A 16,872-nucleotide genomic window follows, 5' to 3' on the forward strand; every position below is an offset into this window, starting at 1 on the left:
AACAGATGAAGTTACTTTGTCAGATTGTTCACAGTGTCGATTTGTTCTCAGTTATGTACGAATTTTATTTTAGAAGCAGTGCTCAGATAAACAACCTAGACAGTATTTTGAGTAACACTACTGTATATCTTGGTGCCATTTTTGTCTAGAGCTTTCACATCTGCAATTCTTTGAGAGCCACTCCTTTGTCTCTTCCAGAGCTACTTTAGTATTCTCCTTCTAGGTCTCTGATGTAACGTCACCTACTCAGAGAAGCCCTCTCTACAAACTAAGTTATTCTTTCTTGGCATGCTATATACGTTTTCCTTGTAGACATATTCTCATGTGTCTTATTAAAGAGTATATTATACCTTACCTATATGTGGTTTCTCTGGCCTATTATCTGGAACCAGAGTGACAATGACCTATCCTGTCCTCTAATATAACCTATAATAGTTATAATGAATAACTTACTAATAAGTACTTGTAAAATGAATGAATGAACAAATGTAACTCCTGTGGGGATTGGTTTTACCATCTGTACAATGAAAATAACTACACTTTCCTTGAAAGTGATTATAAGAATTAAATGCATGCTTTCACCCACACTGTCCAGTCTTTTTGTCCTGTGAACATCCATTTCAATACTTTAAAACACCCTCTGTTCCCTCTTTTTATTTCCAACCACATTCTCACTTCTAAAGTTTCCATCTCTAAAATTTTCATCATTTTGCGTAAGACTACACATTGCGGATTATCAATTAGCTACAACAGAATTGACAAATTTGGTACAACCTAACTACAGACTAAAATCCAGAATAATAATCCTAATGATAGCAGTGCTTTTTATAAGGAGATCTTTCAGTCTTTTAAACTTGATGTTGAATGGCTAATAACTTGATTTTGTAGCTGGTTCTAAATGTTTCTTTTCTTCTCTAAAGTTTGTATAGCTGATAGAAGCTGTCCCTAACATTCATCATCTCCCCCAACCCAACTCCCAGAAGGGGCTATGTTTTACTTATAGTCCTTAAGAAAGCAAAACAAGGCTCTGGACTGTAGGCTGCATTCAGGATTTCAAGATAGCCACCCAAAATGCTGGTAAACTCAAAAATACCAGGATAATCCTAGAGATTCCTATTGTCTTTTTTCACAGTTTAGGAATAGCTTTTTAAAAAAAAAATCATGTCATTCATGAGCCATTGTGATAAGGAAACAGAAATTATGGGGTATCTTTAAGACACATAGATAGACAGATAGATAGACAGACAGACAGACAGGTAGATAGATAGATAGATAGATAGATAGATAGATAGATAGACAGACAGACAGACAGACAGATAGATAGAGATATATATTGTTTAATGGAGAGATAACAGAGTACCTAAGCCATGGTGAGGATAGGAAAAGTTGATGGAAACCCCGTAAATCAGGGCTTCTGGGAAACCTACAGCAACTTTAGACCTACAGTCAGTGTCAACCAGCTGTTCTCTGACATGGAGCAGTTTTAGTTTCCTAAAAAACCATTCACACACATCCTTTCGGGGACTGTCCTCATTCTCCCTGCTAACCTAACACTAACTCATAATAAGTATTCTCAAAACAGTTCCGTTACATTAAAAAACATTTACAAATGCCAGGAAATTGATTTTAAGCATCATAGAACCTCTTTACACTTGATCCTTTTTCATTCTTTGTACAATTTCTAAAATAACACATGGATAAAACCCCAAGACTGTAAACTTAGGAAAAACAGAAACTAGTGTGTATTGGAAAGTTACTAAGCTGTATTGGTATTCTGGGTCTTTATTAAGAGCATACTGCTGGTTAAATTATTAGTAGCTTAAAATTAAACATGGTGGGAATATTTCCACCACAGAAGAAACTGTATCTGTTTTCCACCAAGCTAATTTTCCAACACAATATTAGTTTTGGTCTTTTTTTAATTGTACATAATCCCTACTATCTTCACAATATGCTTATAAGGAGATTATTATTATTATTATTATTATTATTATTATTATTATTACCAGTCCAGGGGCTTGAACTCAGGGCTTGGCACTGTCCTTGGATACTTTGTGCTCAAGGCTAGCACTCTGTTACTTGAGCCACAGCACCACTTCTGGCTTTTTCTATGTATGTGGTACTGAGGAATTAAACCCAGGGCTTCAGACATTGTAGGCAAGCACTCTATCATTAGGCTACGATCCCGGACTGAAATTAATATTATTGTCTCTATAAGCTCCCGGACTGAAATTAATATTATTGTCTCTATCTTTCAAACAGGGGAAGGGAAAGCAAAAGGAGATTAAATGGTGGCCCAATAGTAGTTAGCTAATTTGTAAAGAGACAAGCATTTGATCAAAATCAGAGTAACTGGTCATCAATGCAAATAAAAATAGTGATTGAAAAATAACCAGTTATGGGCCAGGAACCTGCCTAGCAATAGAGCATTTGCCTACTATTCATGAAGTTCTGGGTTCGATTCTTTAGTACCACATACATGGAAAAAGTCGGAAGTGGTACTCTGGGTCAAGTGGTAGAGTGCTAGCCTGGAGAAAGCTCAAGGACAGTGCCTAGACCCTGCGTTCAAGCCTCGACTGGCAAAACCAAAACAAAACAAGACAGTTATGTATGTCATTTATAATCATTCTTGCAAATCAGAAAGTTAAAAATTGTTGAAGACAGAAATACTGTGGTAAAAAAAATACTATATTTAAGTTCTCAGTTATTTCATGCAGCCTTGGTTTAAGCTAGAACAATTCCATTTAAACAAAAGGAACAAGTCCCGGAGGTTCAACATACAACACTTTGACTACTGCAACAATGTACTGTCTGCTTTGAAACTGCTGAGAGCACAGATCTTAAGTGTTCTCACTACTAAGAAATTAGTATATCATGGAATGATGAGTTAATTTTCTTGATTTGTTTGGCCACTCTGAACACCAGATTGTATATCACAGATACATACAATTTTACTTGTCAGTTTGAAAAAATATGTATCTTCAATGATTAAAAGAATGAATACACTTAAATCCTGAAGATTTTAATTTAAAAAACACTTTTAAAAGTCTTATAAAGTACAGATTTCTTCCTTCATTATCTAAATATGCAAGAAGGACGGAAAATTTAGAAATGAGTGATCAATCAAATCTTAGACCTAGGAGCATTGATTAGTGGTGAAATACATCTGTATAAGTGTGTGTTTACACATATTAGTTCTATTTTAAAGCAGAACTCAGTGGACAAACTACTTTATTATATGTGAGATCAATTTGGGTATAAAGGATTTTAAAAACTTTTAAGAATGATATGGAATATGTTAGCTGTGTTTAAAATATAGTGCTCTCAGGGTCTTATTCTGCAATTGTTAGGAACTCTGAAATCTGTTTTTAGTGAGTTGTAATAAATGGGCCAAGACCAATTTGGCCATATCTAGTATTACTATACCCAGTGATCCAGTACAATTTTCCTGCTTTGATCTGGGACTTACCTATGAAAAGATAGTAAAAAAGAAGTCAGAATTACTTGCCTCTATGACTGTAGGGTGAGTAGAAAGAAGTAGAAAATATAAGAGAACTGAGATTCCATTGAAAGGATTTAATCTTTGCAATGTTACAGCGAGTGCAAATGAGTAAAGAAAATAGAAATTCTAGACCTGAGAGGAAAATACAGTCTTGATACTGCTTTGTTGGACAGGGATTGGACATGGATGACAAAGCCAAAATTTTGTGATCAGAAGTTCTGCCTTGGCTGTGATATTCTTTGGTCATGTTACCTTGAACCAAGATGAGACTATGGAATTATGGATACATATGCTTGAGCTGGGAAGTCACTTAAAAGTTGTAATTCTATCCAGTTTACCCTCACTCCCTCTTATCCTTTGTAGTAGTATAATAATGGTGTCACACAGTGTTCACAGCTTAATTCCAGAAGCCTCTAGATGTGTTACCTAACATGCAAAAAGGGATTTTGCTCATAACATTAAATTAAGGATCCAGAGGTAGCGAGATTACAATTGACAATACATGTAGAATCAATGTCAAGAGAGAGGTAGGCAGGAGAGTTAGAGTGATTTAATTTGGAGAAGAATTACATGGACATAGATAGTTCTAAAGATGAAACAGGACATAAAGTAATAAATGTGGGGAGTCTCTAGAAGTTGGAAAAAGAGAGTGGGATTCTCTCCTAGACCTCCAGAAAGGATGTAGTCAGTGAGGATTGAAGATTAAGTCTGGTGAAGCCTATGTTGTATGTTGAACCTTCAGAACTTAGGATAATCAATTTATGTTATTGTAAGAAACTAAACTTGAGGTTATTTGATAAAGAAACCACAGCATAGTAATCTTCCATTTATGGTGTTTCCTCCTGAAATAAGCTATGTTGAATACTTTTATTAATCCAGTATTTTCTAGTTTAAATATCAACACAGGGACTGGAAATAGACACTAGATAAGGTAAAGGATAAAAGCAAACATGTAAGCACACTGAAGAATTCTGGAAGACAGTTTACCTGGGAGATTTTCTCATTCTTCTGGTGTTTTCAGTAATTTGTCTAGTAAATGGCACAGATGCTGCTCATAAATCACAAAGGAATGAGTGTCTTAATTTATGGGTAGTAGACTGGGCTGTCTTCAGATGTTTTCACCATCGACTGAAACTCAAAATTTGGGTCACCTAAGTCCAGCATGGGTTATAGATGTCACAAATTGCTAAGAGAGAGTGACAGAGCAGCTCTAGGTAGGCATACCCAGGCTTTGAGGATTCTTAACCAAGAGCTTTCTGGTCATGTCATGCTTTGATGAATGGCATTTGTATATACACACTACAGTTTTAAAATGGCAAACATTTTTGAGATAGGATGCCTTGAAGAGTACAAGATTTTGCTTGGCAATTCTAACTTGAGCAATTCTTATTGTTTATCTCTTTTCATAGGAAACATCATATTTCTTCCTGGAACCATTCAGATACCAGGGAAGTGGAGGGCTTGAGGATGGCATTCATGCAACCTTTGTCTGGAAATCAAGGGTATACTTAGCGAATGATTCTTATTGTTTCAGGATCAAATAGTCTTTGTACTGTCCTTCCAACTGATAACTACTTTTACCTTTACCTATTGTTTATTCAATAACTTTGTGGTTTGACATTGTGCCAATAAACTCAAAATGGAAAAAGTAAATAAATAAATGACATGATCTCAACCAGGAAATAATGTTCCACTAACATTATGATTGCTCTGTTGCTGGGAGCTCATTCATAGGTCAGGTCAGCATGAAGTAAAGGAATTCAATAAAGGTCATGTGGCTGACAAAATACAACTCTGCGTGCAATAGTAATTGAAGAAAAAGTGAAGCTCAGAATACTAATTTCACATGCTTGTAAACAATTTATGTTTCTGCTGTTTTTCAAATGAATCTTGAGTCAGGTAAAACCAAGAGAATAGCTACTCAAAAGATCTTTAAAAAGTAGGTAACTGTTTATGATGATCAAATATAAATGAAGTTTCTTTTACTGTTTCTAAAAAAAAAACCATGTAATTATTGGTGAGCTGAGTAGTAAAAAAAAATATATATATATAGGAATATTTGAAACCTCGAATTTGAATTCACCTATCCTATACAAGGAAACTGAATTTATGACATCATCGAGCTTGAAAAAGAACTGTTATGAAGTGGTGGAAATTTTTCCTAGGAACTTTTAATTCTGTTTTTCTCTCTGTTTTGGAAAGAAAGAAATATATTCTCTTAAAGTGTATTAGTCTTTTTGGAGGAAATAACTGTGGTGCTCACATCAGGAATGACACATATAAAAGGCCTATTGGAGCTGGGAGTTTGGCCTAGTGGCAGAGTGTTTGCGTAGCATGCACCAAGACCGGGGTTCGATTCCTCCGTACTACATACATAGAAAAAAGCCAGAAGTGGTGCTGGGGCTCAAGTGGTAGAGTGCTAGCCTTGAGAAAGTCCAAAGACAGTGTTCAGGTTCTGAGCTCAAGCCCAGGACTGGCAAAAAAAAAAAAAATCCTATTAACTCATTGTATCTTCACCCAGAATGAAGCTTTACAGCTGAAGAGAATGTAGATGATACTCTCTCACTGTACAGAGTCCTAAGGAAATGGAGCCTCACATCTATGCAGAGATAGCATTTGGCATAAGACACCATTACTCTACTCAGAAACTACAGATTTGCTTATTCTATTCATGAAAAGTGAGGAGACTAAATTCTGAACTTATTATTTTGCATTACAAATTCAAATAAGCCTTGGTTTGGTCATTTGTTCAAGTTTTCATCTTACTTAACAGAATTTTTTTTGGCCAGTCCTGGGCTCAAACACAGGGCTTGAGCCCTGTTCTTGGGCTTTCTCAAGGCTAGAGCTTGAGCATCAGCACCATTTCCGGCTTTTTCTATGTATGTTGTATCGAGGAATCGAACCTGGGTCTTTGTGCATGTTAGGCAAGCACTCTACCAACAGGCCAAACTTCCAGCCAGAATTTTTTTATAGGCAACTCCACAAGGAGGGTTCTTTGCTTTTACTCAACAAATTTATGTTGGAATTCATCTTTCTCTTCTTCATCTAACTAAAGACTCAATATTCTTTCATTCTCTCCCTCTCTCTCCCTCTCTCTCCCTCTCTCTCCCTCTCTCTCCCTCTCTCTCTCTCTCTCTCTCTCTCTCTCTCTCTCTCTCTCTCTCTCTCTCTCTCTCTCTCTCTCTCACACACACACACACACACACACCACATACACACACACCACTCAGTATCACTTACTTCCTCATTTATGTTCACATTATCATTTTTAAGTCACCCTAGAGTCAGTTTTGCCTGATCATGTTTCATCTCCCATTCAATCATGTTTCATCTCCCATTCAAAACTTTTATCTTTTTAAAAGAAGACAGAAAAGAAATAAAGACAGGAAAATGGAAGGTAAATGTATAGGACTATGCCCCATCCTCACAAATTAAAGTCTATTATTTTTCTTTTCTTTCTGTATAATTTAAGATTTGGTCTTAATGAATCAGGTTTACCTTTACTCTGAGCATTAAAAGTTCTAGCATTAAGACATTCAGTTTTGCTAGATGTAAGTAAATGGAATCATACTCTCTGGCTGCTAAGTGTTTGAAATCACTCAAAAATCAACTCATTGAAAATACGCCACTTCATATTCAGAGGAATTGATTGAATCAGCCATATGTCAGGAAGACATCAGCAGCAAATGGCAATTCTGGTCCTTAGGAGATTCAACACAAGCTGTAATGTTTATTTAGTAATGAGGCAAAGTTTAAGCACAGAGATAAATTTGTTCTTTTTGCCGAAGAGAAGATAAAGCATGGAAGCATTACATTTTTCAGCAAATCCATGACTCGCTTAATGGATAAAGGGCTAATGCTTTTCAAATATCCCTGCTTAGTGGAATTTACTTTGGGATTGAACAGATTGTATTATACGACTCTTGTTTAAGAAGGACTTTCGACTGAATTTAAAAACGTTGGGCTTTTCTGCTTGTCCTTTCTAAAGGAACAGTACAACAAGCACAGAGTAAAATAAATGCAACTGATAACAATAGTTTCTTTCAAGTAAGGACTTTAGGTCATCAGCAATTTATGAAAGGGCATTTTGGGAGAGGTCAGGAGACTAAGGGTTTATTCCCAGTCTCCACAAGCAGCTGAGACCTTAGGGAAAAAGTTGATGACATTCACTGGGATTCACTTTGTTATCTGAAAAAGTAAACTATTTAGGTAAAGTGAAATCAAAGAGAGTTGTCCTTGATAGTCTATGTAGGGTCCATGTATTCTATGAGCTGAATTTCCCTATAAGAAGATCATCTAATTTTAACTCTATGTCAGAGAACAAATTCCTTTATCTCCTCTGGCAAAATGCCATTGACATTGCAGATTTGCTTCTTTCATAAATTCACAAATCCTGTGTTTACAGATGCTCATGCAAAATAAAGTCATCAAAGGGCCTAAAACATGAAAAATATAGTCTACTAGATGTAAGATAAAAAGAGAAACAAAGTAATATTTGCGGGAAACTTAAAATCTAATACAAGGCTAAAAATCAACAAGGTTTTCATCTGGCATGGATTTTTCAGTGATCTGAGATTCATCCTAGGAAATTCCCATTTTACATAATAGAAACTACAGCTTTTTACCCAATCTAACAATTTCTTTAGAAACCAAAGAGATTTAATTCTCTATAGCTTACTTCTAGTGTTTTATTCCATCTGTTGGTTGATAATGTCTCACGATGTCTTGCTTGGAATTTACAGGAGAAAAAGTATTGGAAAAAATTCCACCCTGATATCTATTGATCTACTTTCATTCATTCATTCATTCATATAATAAATTAACATTTATTGAGCACTGTGCATATAAAAGATGCTGTGATTGATGTCGTGGGGGGATAAAAAGGAATTTACAGCCTAGAAGGGCAGAATGACATGACACAATGACTATTAAGTGTGGATCACCTGTATGTTGCCGATAGTGTTTGAGACATCATGGGAGAGTAACATAGGAAGTGCTATTTAATGAGTGATCATATTGGACAATCTCACAGTCTCTTAAATGGGCATCTGGCTTGTGGAATGCTGTAAAAAGAGAAAAGATTGTCCTTATTAACAGATAGAGAGGATCCTGCATGGGTGCCAGACTTCTTTCTTTGGTATGGCCATTGGGATCCAATAAACATTTCCCTCCTTTCCTCTCATGAACCATTACCCTCAACATATTAGCATCAAGCTATCTTAGCAAATGAAAAGGAGAAATGTCCAGCTACATGAAAATACTCCTGAAGCAATTTCAAATAGTATCAACAGTTATGTGTTTTGGAAACAATAGAAAAAATATTGCCTCTTTATTTTTTTGGATTACCCCCAAATTAAGATTAAAACATACATCCATTAGTTTCATTCTCCATACTCCCTTGCAATAACTCACCTCGGTCCTGATTCCGGTGACGTTTCCAATATAATAAGATTGAGATTAAGACCAGAAGAATTACCAGAGACACAATGCTTAACAACAGTGGAACTGAAAACCAAAAGCCTGTGAATATTGAAGGGAGAAAGAGGAAAATGGAGTTACCAGAAGCTATTGAAGCAAAATGTGATAAAACACCAGTTATGATGAATTTTACTAGCATTGAGCACTCAGTTAAAAATTATCATTAACTACATACCTGCTGGGAGTCTACATTTGTGACTGCCTAGTATGATCATAAGTTTTATAGTATGTAACATGTTCTATGTGACTGCTACATGAGATCTTTCTATGTGCTCATTTAATTTTCAAAACTGCTATAAGTTGGGTATTACCATGATTTGCTATTATTCAACAGATTTTTTTCTAACATCTGAAGCTTAGAAAATCTGTGAGCTTGAAATCAGGGCAATTAATAGAAAAGTCAAGGTTTAGTCAAAAGTTTTGGCCTTTAGTGCACATGCTCTTTGCCTCATGGAAGTAATAAATTACCTTGAAGAACTTTTGTTATACTGAGTATATCTACAGGGGGAAAAATGAATTTTTTGCCAGAACTGAGGCTTGAACTTAGGGCCTGAGCACTGTCCTTGGGGCTAGAGGTCTACCACTTGAGCCACAGCATCAGTTCTGGCTTTTTCTATGTATGTGGTAATGGAAGAATCAACCCCAGTTCTTTGTGCATGCTAGGCAGGCACTCTACCACTAGGCCAAACTCCCGGCCCCTGTTCATGATCTCTATCCCAGAAATAACACCATTTCAATGTCTTCCTAGCATTGCCTCTAAGCTATGTGGTCCTTATTAAGCTTTTTCCCAGGAGTAAGTAAATACAGTTTAGGTAAATGGCCTCTCACTTTGTAACACAGACATAAAGGAAAACTCCCCGATTTGAGTCTCCAGCATTTTTGCCAGAATGAACTTAACTGAGACTTCAGACAGAGATTTTCCTAAAATTCATAGTTTCAGAACTTCACATAATATCTTAATCATGCAAGCTATTTCCTAAATATCCACAAAATAAACAAACATTCCAGTAAAGCTACTAACATAACCATTATTCACCATAGCAAAGGTATGGAATCAGTCCAGATGCCTCTAAGTGGATGAATGGATCGAGTAAATGTGTGTACTTGTCCTCAGAGGAGAACACAAACAGTGTAATCCCTTAAAAGGGCAAAATCAACATTCAACGAAATAGGCACCAGGAAATGGGTACTTGAACGAGATGGGGTAAGGAAAAGAGAGGTAGATGAATGGGAAGAAGGGGAGAATGCAGTCAAAAATTCAATGTATATCCTACAAAACTAAGAAATGGGAGGGAGGGGGTAGGTTGCAGGGGTAGGTGAGAATGTTGAGGTGGTAACATTGATCAAGACACATTTTATTGTAAACTGCTTTATTGAATGGCAACTCCTTTGTACAACTATTTAAAGATTAAAAAAAAGAATAAACACCGGATGACACATGGTATGATTTGAGTCAAATTCATCACCCCTTTCTGGGCTCTTCCACTACCACTGCCACCACCACCACCACCATCCCATCCCACCAGGGGAATTTACCTTTGCCTCACCCAGAATCTGAGGATGCTCAGCTAGAACACTGTAAGCTTTTGTAAGCAAATTCCCCTAGATCACCAGTTGCTGATGAGTCTGGGATCCTAGAAATGTCTCTTGGAGACTACTCTATCAATGAGGTGCTTTCCTGATTTTAATAGTTCAGAATATCCTCCAAAAAGTAGAGAAGTATCTTAGGACCCCTATTCCTAAGTGTTTCATCTGGGCTTAGTGCTTCAAAACACAAGCAGAGAGAAAACTAGCTAACCCTGGTACAACCTCTTATCTCTAAAATCAGTGGCACCCTCATGCAAAATTCTCCTATCTTTTCTATGGGGTATAGAGGTAGTAGTTTTGAAGGGAACATGAAAGAACACAAACGGTCTTAAATTAAGAGCAGCTGGTCTTAAGAAAGCAAGGACGACATTTTAGATGGCTCCTACACCCAGGGTAGGTTGCACAGAGGTTTCATCACAGATTAGTGTCTAGGAAACTCTACAGATGAAGAGTTGCCCATTCTCTCTGCTTTCATGGCTCTCATACATACCATTGCTTTCTTATTTGAACATTTAAGGTACAAGTTTTAATTGCTCACTTTGAATTTCAGGGGGAGATTTGTGTGTGTGTGTGTGTGTGTGTGTGATGGGCTTTCACTGTGCAACACAAGCTGGTGTTAAATTCCTGCCCTTCCTACCTCAGTCTCTTTAATGCTGGGATGACAGGTGTGTGCCGTGACAATTGACCATGACACTTTTCTGTTTTGCTTTTCTATGTGTATGAAAGAGATGAGTCTTGATATTATCTACAGTTCCAGGTATACCCTGAGGATCTTGGAATGTATGGTTTGTGGATAAGGGGAAACCACTATAAAACGTGATTTATTTTTTATCTCAACTCTGTTTCTCTGCATACCCAGCCCTTGGCCACCAGGCTTTTTGTAGAGAGGCTAAAAGTCTCCAAAGGATATTACCACCATCTAGGTGAGCAGATACAGATAATAGCCATAGCCACTTTGGCTTCTATCTCTTACCTTTGCTCAGTGTTTCCTTGTAGTCAGTCAAAGTACCCAGGTGCAACACCTGGCAAATCACCTCCTTGCCCACCTGATTCTTGGGGTCTTTGACCCTTAGGATGCTGGTGACAGAAGTGGTCCCATTTGGATGTGACACACTCTCAGTACTATTGTCAATTCCTGACCCAGCCACCTTCCAGGCAACCACAGGGGGCGGGCGGGCAGTGGCAGAGCAAGTGATATTTAGGTGGTCTTCAAAGAAGCTGTAGCGAAGGGATACTATGGGCTGTACTGGGACAAAAAAAAAGATATGACCTGCTATCAGTTAAGCACATAATGTGTATTATGCATTCACCTTACAGAGATGAGGGAAGAACCTTACAGAAAACAAGTGGGTTCCAGACAGATAAGGTAGCAAGCACATCCCACCTGTCGTTAGAGGCTTCCTTGTTTTCCCTGAGTCTCATTCTCCAGCAGGATGGAAAGCAGCCTGGTCCAGACATCTAGTGAGAGAGGCCCTGTCTAGAACTTGTCCCCAGCAAAACTGGCTATATGGACAGAAGTACTGAGAGATCAGATAATCTCTTCCAAATGGTTCAAACCTACTTATTCTGTCCTCTGCGAAAGTAGAGCAACATCTTGGCTTTATTTGGGGTATTTCTTGAATTAACTTGATAGCAACCAGCAAACAACTCTTCAGTACATGTAGCTTATCTTTATTAGAAGCAGCAGAGCAGGTTCAAGATAGAGAACCCATGTAGGAGCTATGAAGGACTTGCCTCTCCCCTCTTGGCCCATTCTCTCTATGTATCCAAAAATGAAGGTTTCCCCCACTCCACCTTGTTTTCCCAGGTGTCTACAGATACCAAATAAGCTACCAAAGGTAAGTTCAGATTGTCTGATGGCAGCAGGGCAATCTAAGCCTGGCTATAAACATTCCACCATGGGCTCAACTGAAAAGCCTCCCACCTCCCTAGACCTAATGGCTTTTCCATTAACCTCTATCTCCTTGCTCAGACCTCATAAAAACCCAACTCCTGTCACCTCTCTTCATACAGTCTTCAAGAGGGAAGGCTGTGTCCCTCACTGCTCTATTTCAATAAATAGTTTGGCCTGTTTTCTTCCTTTCTCCTCCATTTTCCTAACTGGCTACATCTTGGTAATCGCCATTTTCTCCTTAAAGTAGATCACTAAAGGAGCTACAAAGAAGAGTCTTGGGAAATCCCAAGCTAGACAGTCATACCCCACAACCAGTAAAAATTAATGAAAGACAGAAAGACTTTTGTAATTTCCTAAAAGAGTTAGGGGTAAATAATGAACTGTGAGTAAAAGGCATGAATTTTTAGGCCTGCTCTATGTTGTTCTGTTTTCAAACTTCCCTGAACATTGGCATGATTTTTGTTGGAAAGCAGTATTTTGGCCAAACAAGGCAGATTTTTTCCCCCCTGTTTGGCTTTGAGGCTCACAAGATAATTAAAGGGCAGTGCTAAAAGAAAACTGCTATGCACTTTCAGATTCAGGAGGTGGAAAGATGACAACTTGGCTCCACCTAGTAGCTTCCCAGAGTTTCCACATTAGAACGGACTGGTGGAAGAGAGATAAAAGCAAACAAAGGCAAATATAAGTAATGTGGTCAGATCAGGAAACAATTTGTTCTTGCAGTTTCAAAGAATGGCATAAACGGAAGGCACAGAGTGGTTTTCACACACACACACACACACACACACACACACACACACACACACACACACACATGAAGCACAGAAGAGTAGGAGAAAGATGAAAGAAAAGAGCAAGAGGAAAATATGACATAAGGAAAAAAAAAAAGAATGAGATAAGAAGATAGAGCAAGTGGAAAGGAATGTAAAGAGAGACACCCCCAGGGAAAGAAAGAAGTGGAAATAAACATGAAAGTCAGACATGAGATTCTATAGAGTAGTCTCTTACAATTGGCAAAACAAGTGCAAGAGACTTGAATTCCACACTCATTGCTACATGTTCAACATCCCACTTTAATGTTCCTAACGATCTCAAATTGGTCTTCTCCTTCCTAAAACCTCCATCAAATACGTCATACTTCAACTTTACCCTTACTTTGACTTCCCAGTCTTTCATCTCAGTTAAGAGTCAGTAAAAGGGGAAAGGAATCACATCAAACTATGACCATCTGATTCTCAAAAAATGCTTATTATTCTATTACATCCTTAGCATCACTGGAATCTGAAGAGCCACCGTTGTGTGAACTCTTAGTAACATCAGTACCCTCAAAGTAAAATGAGAAGGACCACCCCAACCATCACAGGTTAGTCTAGCTCAGCCTTAAGTTTTAACTTGCTGACCCAACCTCCAGTTGGGAGAATGGGTGAGACACTTCTAGGGTCATGTGATGGCAAAGCCAGGTCTAAATCAAAACACTAGTTATGGTGAACATTTTATCCTTATCATTTTCCTCAAATTTGTTGACAGCAAGACCCCCATGGGAAAAAAAAAAGACAGTTTCACCTCCAAGAACTCCCCCCAAACTGTCAAAAGCAGTTACATACTGCATGACAGGCTAGGGTATTTTTCAGTGACTGGTTCTGACTAGGAAAATAAAACATTATTCACCACAACCACAATCCACACATTCGTGGGAATAGTGAGAGATTCTCACCATAGAGTGTGAGGCAGGCTGTTCCTGAGACCTTTCCAGAGCCAAAGATGTTGAAGAGACACATGTAACAGCCCTCATCATCCAGAGTCGTGTTCCAGAAGGTGATCTCCGTCTTCCGGAGCCCCAGCTCAGTGATGTTGACCCTGTTCTTATAGTTGGGCTGCACCACAACCCCACTGCTCTCGCTGTAAGTGATCATGTTTTCAGGGCTCACAGCCTTCTTTTTCTGCCAGGTCACAAGCAAGGCTTCCTGGGAAGTTTGCAGAGAACATCTTAAGATCGCCGGGGTGTGCAGCCGCTCTCTTTCATCCTGGGTTATCACTTCCACTATGGAACCATGAAAGAATAGGTTCATTTTAACACTTTAATACATACATGCATACACTATGCATTGTCCTAATAACAAAAGAAAGCATATGTTGAAAAGAAAAAAGAAAAAGAAATGTGCAGGAAAAATTCAAAGAAGAAAACAAAATGGTGTTTACCTACCTACAGGGCTGGCAGAGAAATATATGTATGCTCAAACTTTAAAGGTAGAGCAGCAGAGTATAATAACAGGAAAGAAAACTCTTCATGGCTAGAAATTGTCAAGAATCCTCGTAAACTAGACAATAAGTAGAATGAGATTAAAGTTGAATACTGGCAGTTAGGAGAGAAGGACTAGCAAGTAAGCTCCTGCTTGGAGAGGAGGAAGTATAAGGAAGGGTGGCAGCACAGCAGGCAGAGTGATTAGTTGAAGCAAAGAAGGAATGGCTCTGTCTCTTTCTCTCCCTCTCAATATGCTCCTACAGCCTTTCTTCCTTCCTCCCCCGACTACAAAGAAGTACCTGCCTCTAGAGGTACCTGCCTCCAAAGCGAGCAGAGCCTAGCTATTCAGCAGGCTGAGATCTAGGGATCAAGGTTCAAAGCCAGCCCAGGCACTAAAGACCCTAAGACTCTTATCTCCAATTAACCAGTAGAAAACTGTAAGTGGGGCTGTGGCTCAAGGAGGAGGGTGGTAGCCTTGAGTTAAAGAACTCAGAGACAGTGCCCAGGCCCAGAGTTCAGGCCCTATGAATGGCAAAGAAAGAAAGAAAGAGAGAGAGAGAGAGAGAGAGAGAGAGAGAGAGAGAGAGAGAGAGAGAGAGAGAGAGAGAGAGAGAAAGAAAGAAAGAAAGAAAACAAACCAGAGTGAGAGGAGGCACCTAAGGTAGAGAGTAAAACAGAACAGTGCTTTTGGAGTTAAAGGACTTGTAGCGTTATGCATGACCCACTTTCATTGAATCCTGTACAGTTATTTCTTCTCTTCAGTATTGGCCACTTATATGTGATAATTCAATAGCAAACATCTATAGAATAACAAATAGCCAAATATTTGAGTGACCCAATGTAGTAAAAGAATAATAATCAATACTGCATACCTAAGAACTCAGATCAAATAAAAATACCATATGTTGATCAAGAGAGTGACATTAATACATGTGCTGTCTAAACAGTAGTAAGAAGATACTATAATATAAAGTAAAAATTGAATGTATAAAAAGAGAGAAATACAAAATTAAAGTACAAAATACAAGTTGGTCATCAGAAGGATCATCTTTAGACACCATTAGAGAGGAATTTAATAGGACGATTGAACCATGGCGTTTTCCCAGAATGGAGCAGAGATGTGTGAACATATGAAAGACATCAAAGAAAAATTCAGTGAGTAGAGACTTAAACATTCTAATATTAGTTTCATAGTATGTCTCAAGAGGAAACAGAAAGAAAAATGGAAAGACAAACACTCCGAGGGAAAATTATTTTTTGAAACAGTGGTAGGAGCAATCCAAAGTAAGATATCTTCATAATGAGTCCTCACCTACTTAATAACCTGAAATACATAACACCCAACAGAATTTCAGATAAGCGTTTATAGATCCACAATTACTGCAAAACACCTTTCTAGAGATTACACAGAATCTTCAGGTCCATGTATTAAAAGTCAAATGCAACAATACAGATAATTTAAAGAAATACATACAATTCAAATATATAACATTACAAATGCATACTACTTAAAAAGAAAATTACAGTCTCTTCAAGACACATATTTAATTTTCAAAATTGAACTTGAATTTTTGGCTACTAAAAGTTGCTACTCTAAAACCTTGGACACTTTCCACTGTGCAATAAGACCCAAAATTTAGTTCTTTTAATATGTTAGCAATATTAGAAATCACAGTCTACACTATAAGTTATTATAACTAAATGTCAGTTTGGGAAGTCTATGTTACCAATCTGTGAGAAATAGCCCATTCTTAGAGGAACAAATTTAACCTCAATTATACTTACTAGAAAATAAGAGAGATTGCAAAGTGAAAAAAAGATGTTTACCTCCAAATCCCTACTCAACTTAAAAAGGGAATGAATTAAAGGAAAGACACACAAAATTAGACTTGACCCAAAGCATTAGAATTTGTTGCTTAAGCTTAATGAAATGAGTGAGATATTGGTAAGTCTGAGTAGAAAAAGGAAGGCTGTAGAAATGACTGTCTGATTACTGGGATGGAAAGCGAAACACAAGAACTCCTGAGAGTTATGGGAACTGTGATCTGGAGATGGCGTTCTTGGGAGGAAAGAAAAGTTCTAGGAAGCGACACCTGTTGAAGTTTCCTAGAGAAGAGACTGGAAGGAAGTGTTTTTAGAATCCAGAGTGGAAAGGGATCAAAACAAAGG

At 37.8% G+C, this 16,872-nt stretch overlaps 1 protein-coding gene across 3 annotated transcripts in view; it reads right to left on the reverse strand.

The window, feature by feature from the left end:
- Window positions 1-16,872, reverse strand: part of Cd200 (CD200 molecule) — a 45,059-nt gene that overhangs the window by 18,828 nt on the left and 9,359 nt on the right. For 2 of the 3 annotated variants that reach the window (XM_090346631.1, XM_090346642.1), the window contains exons 3-5: window positions 14,176-14,502; window positions 11,541-11,813; window positions 8,915-9,022 (exon numbers count right to left, since the gene is read on the reverse strand). In XM_090346631.1, coding sequence (XP_090202757.1) covers window positions 8,915-9,022; window positions 11,541-11,813; window positions 14,176-14,502 — 708 coding nt within the window. Of the gene's footprint in view, window positions 1-8,445; window positions 8,566-8,914; window positions 9,023-11,540; window positions 11,814-14,175; window positions 14,503-16,872 lie in introns of all 3 variants that reach the window. The other variant, XM_090346624.1, reaches the window with a different exon arrangement.

This window comes from Megascapheus bottae, chromosome 1 (genome assembly GCF_031878675.1).
Source record: "Megascapheus bottae isolate mThoBot1 chromosome 1, mThoBot2.hap1, whole genome shotgun sequence".
In the NCBI taxonomy this organism is placed as follows: domain Eukaryota; kingdom Metazoa; phylum Chordata; class Mammalia; order Rodentia; family Geomyidae; genus Megascapheus; species Megascapheus bottae.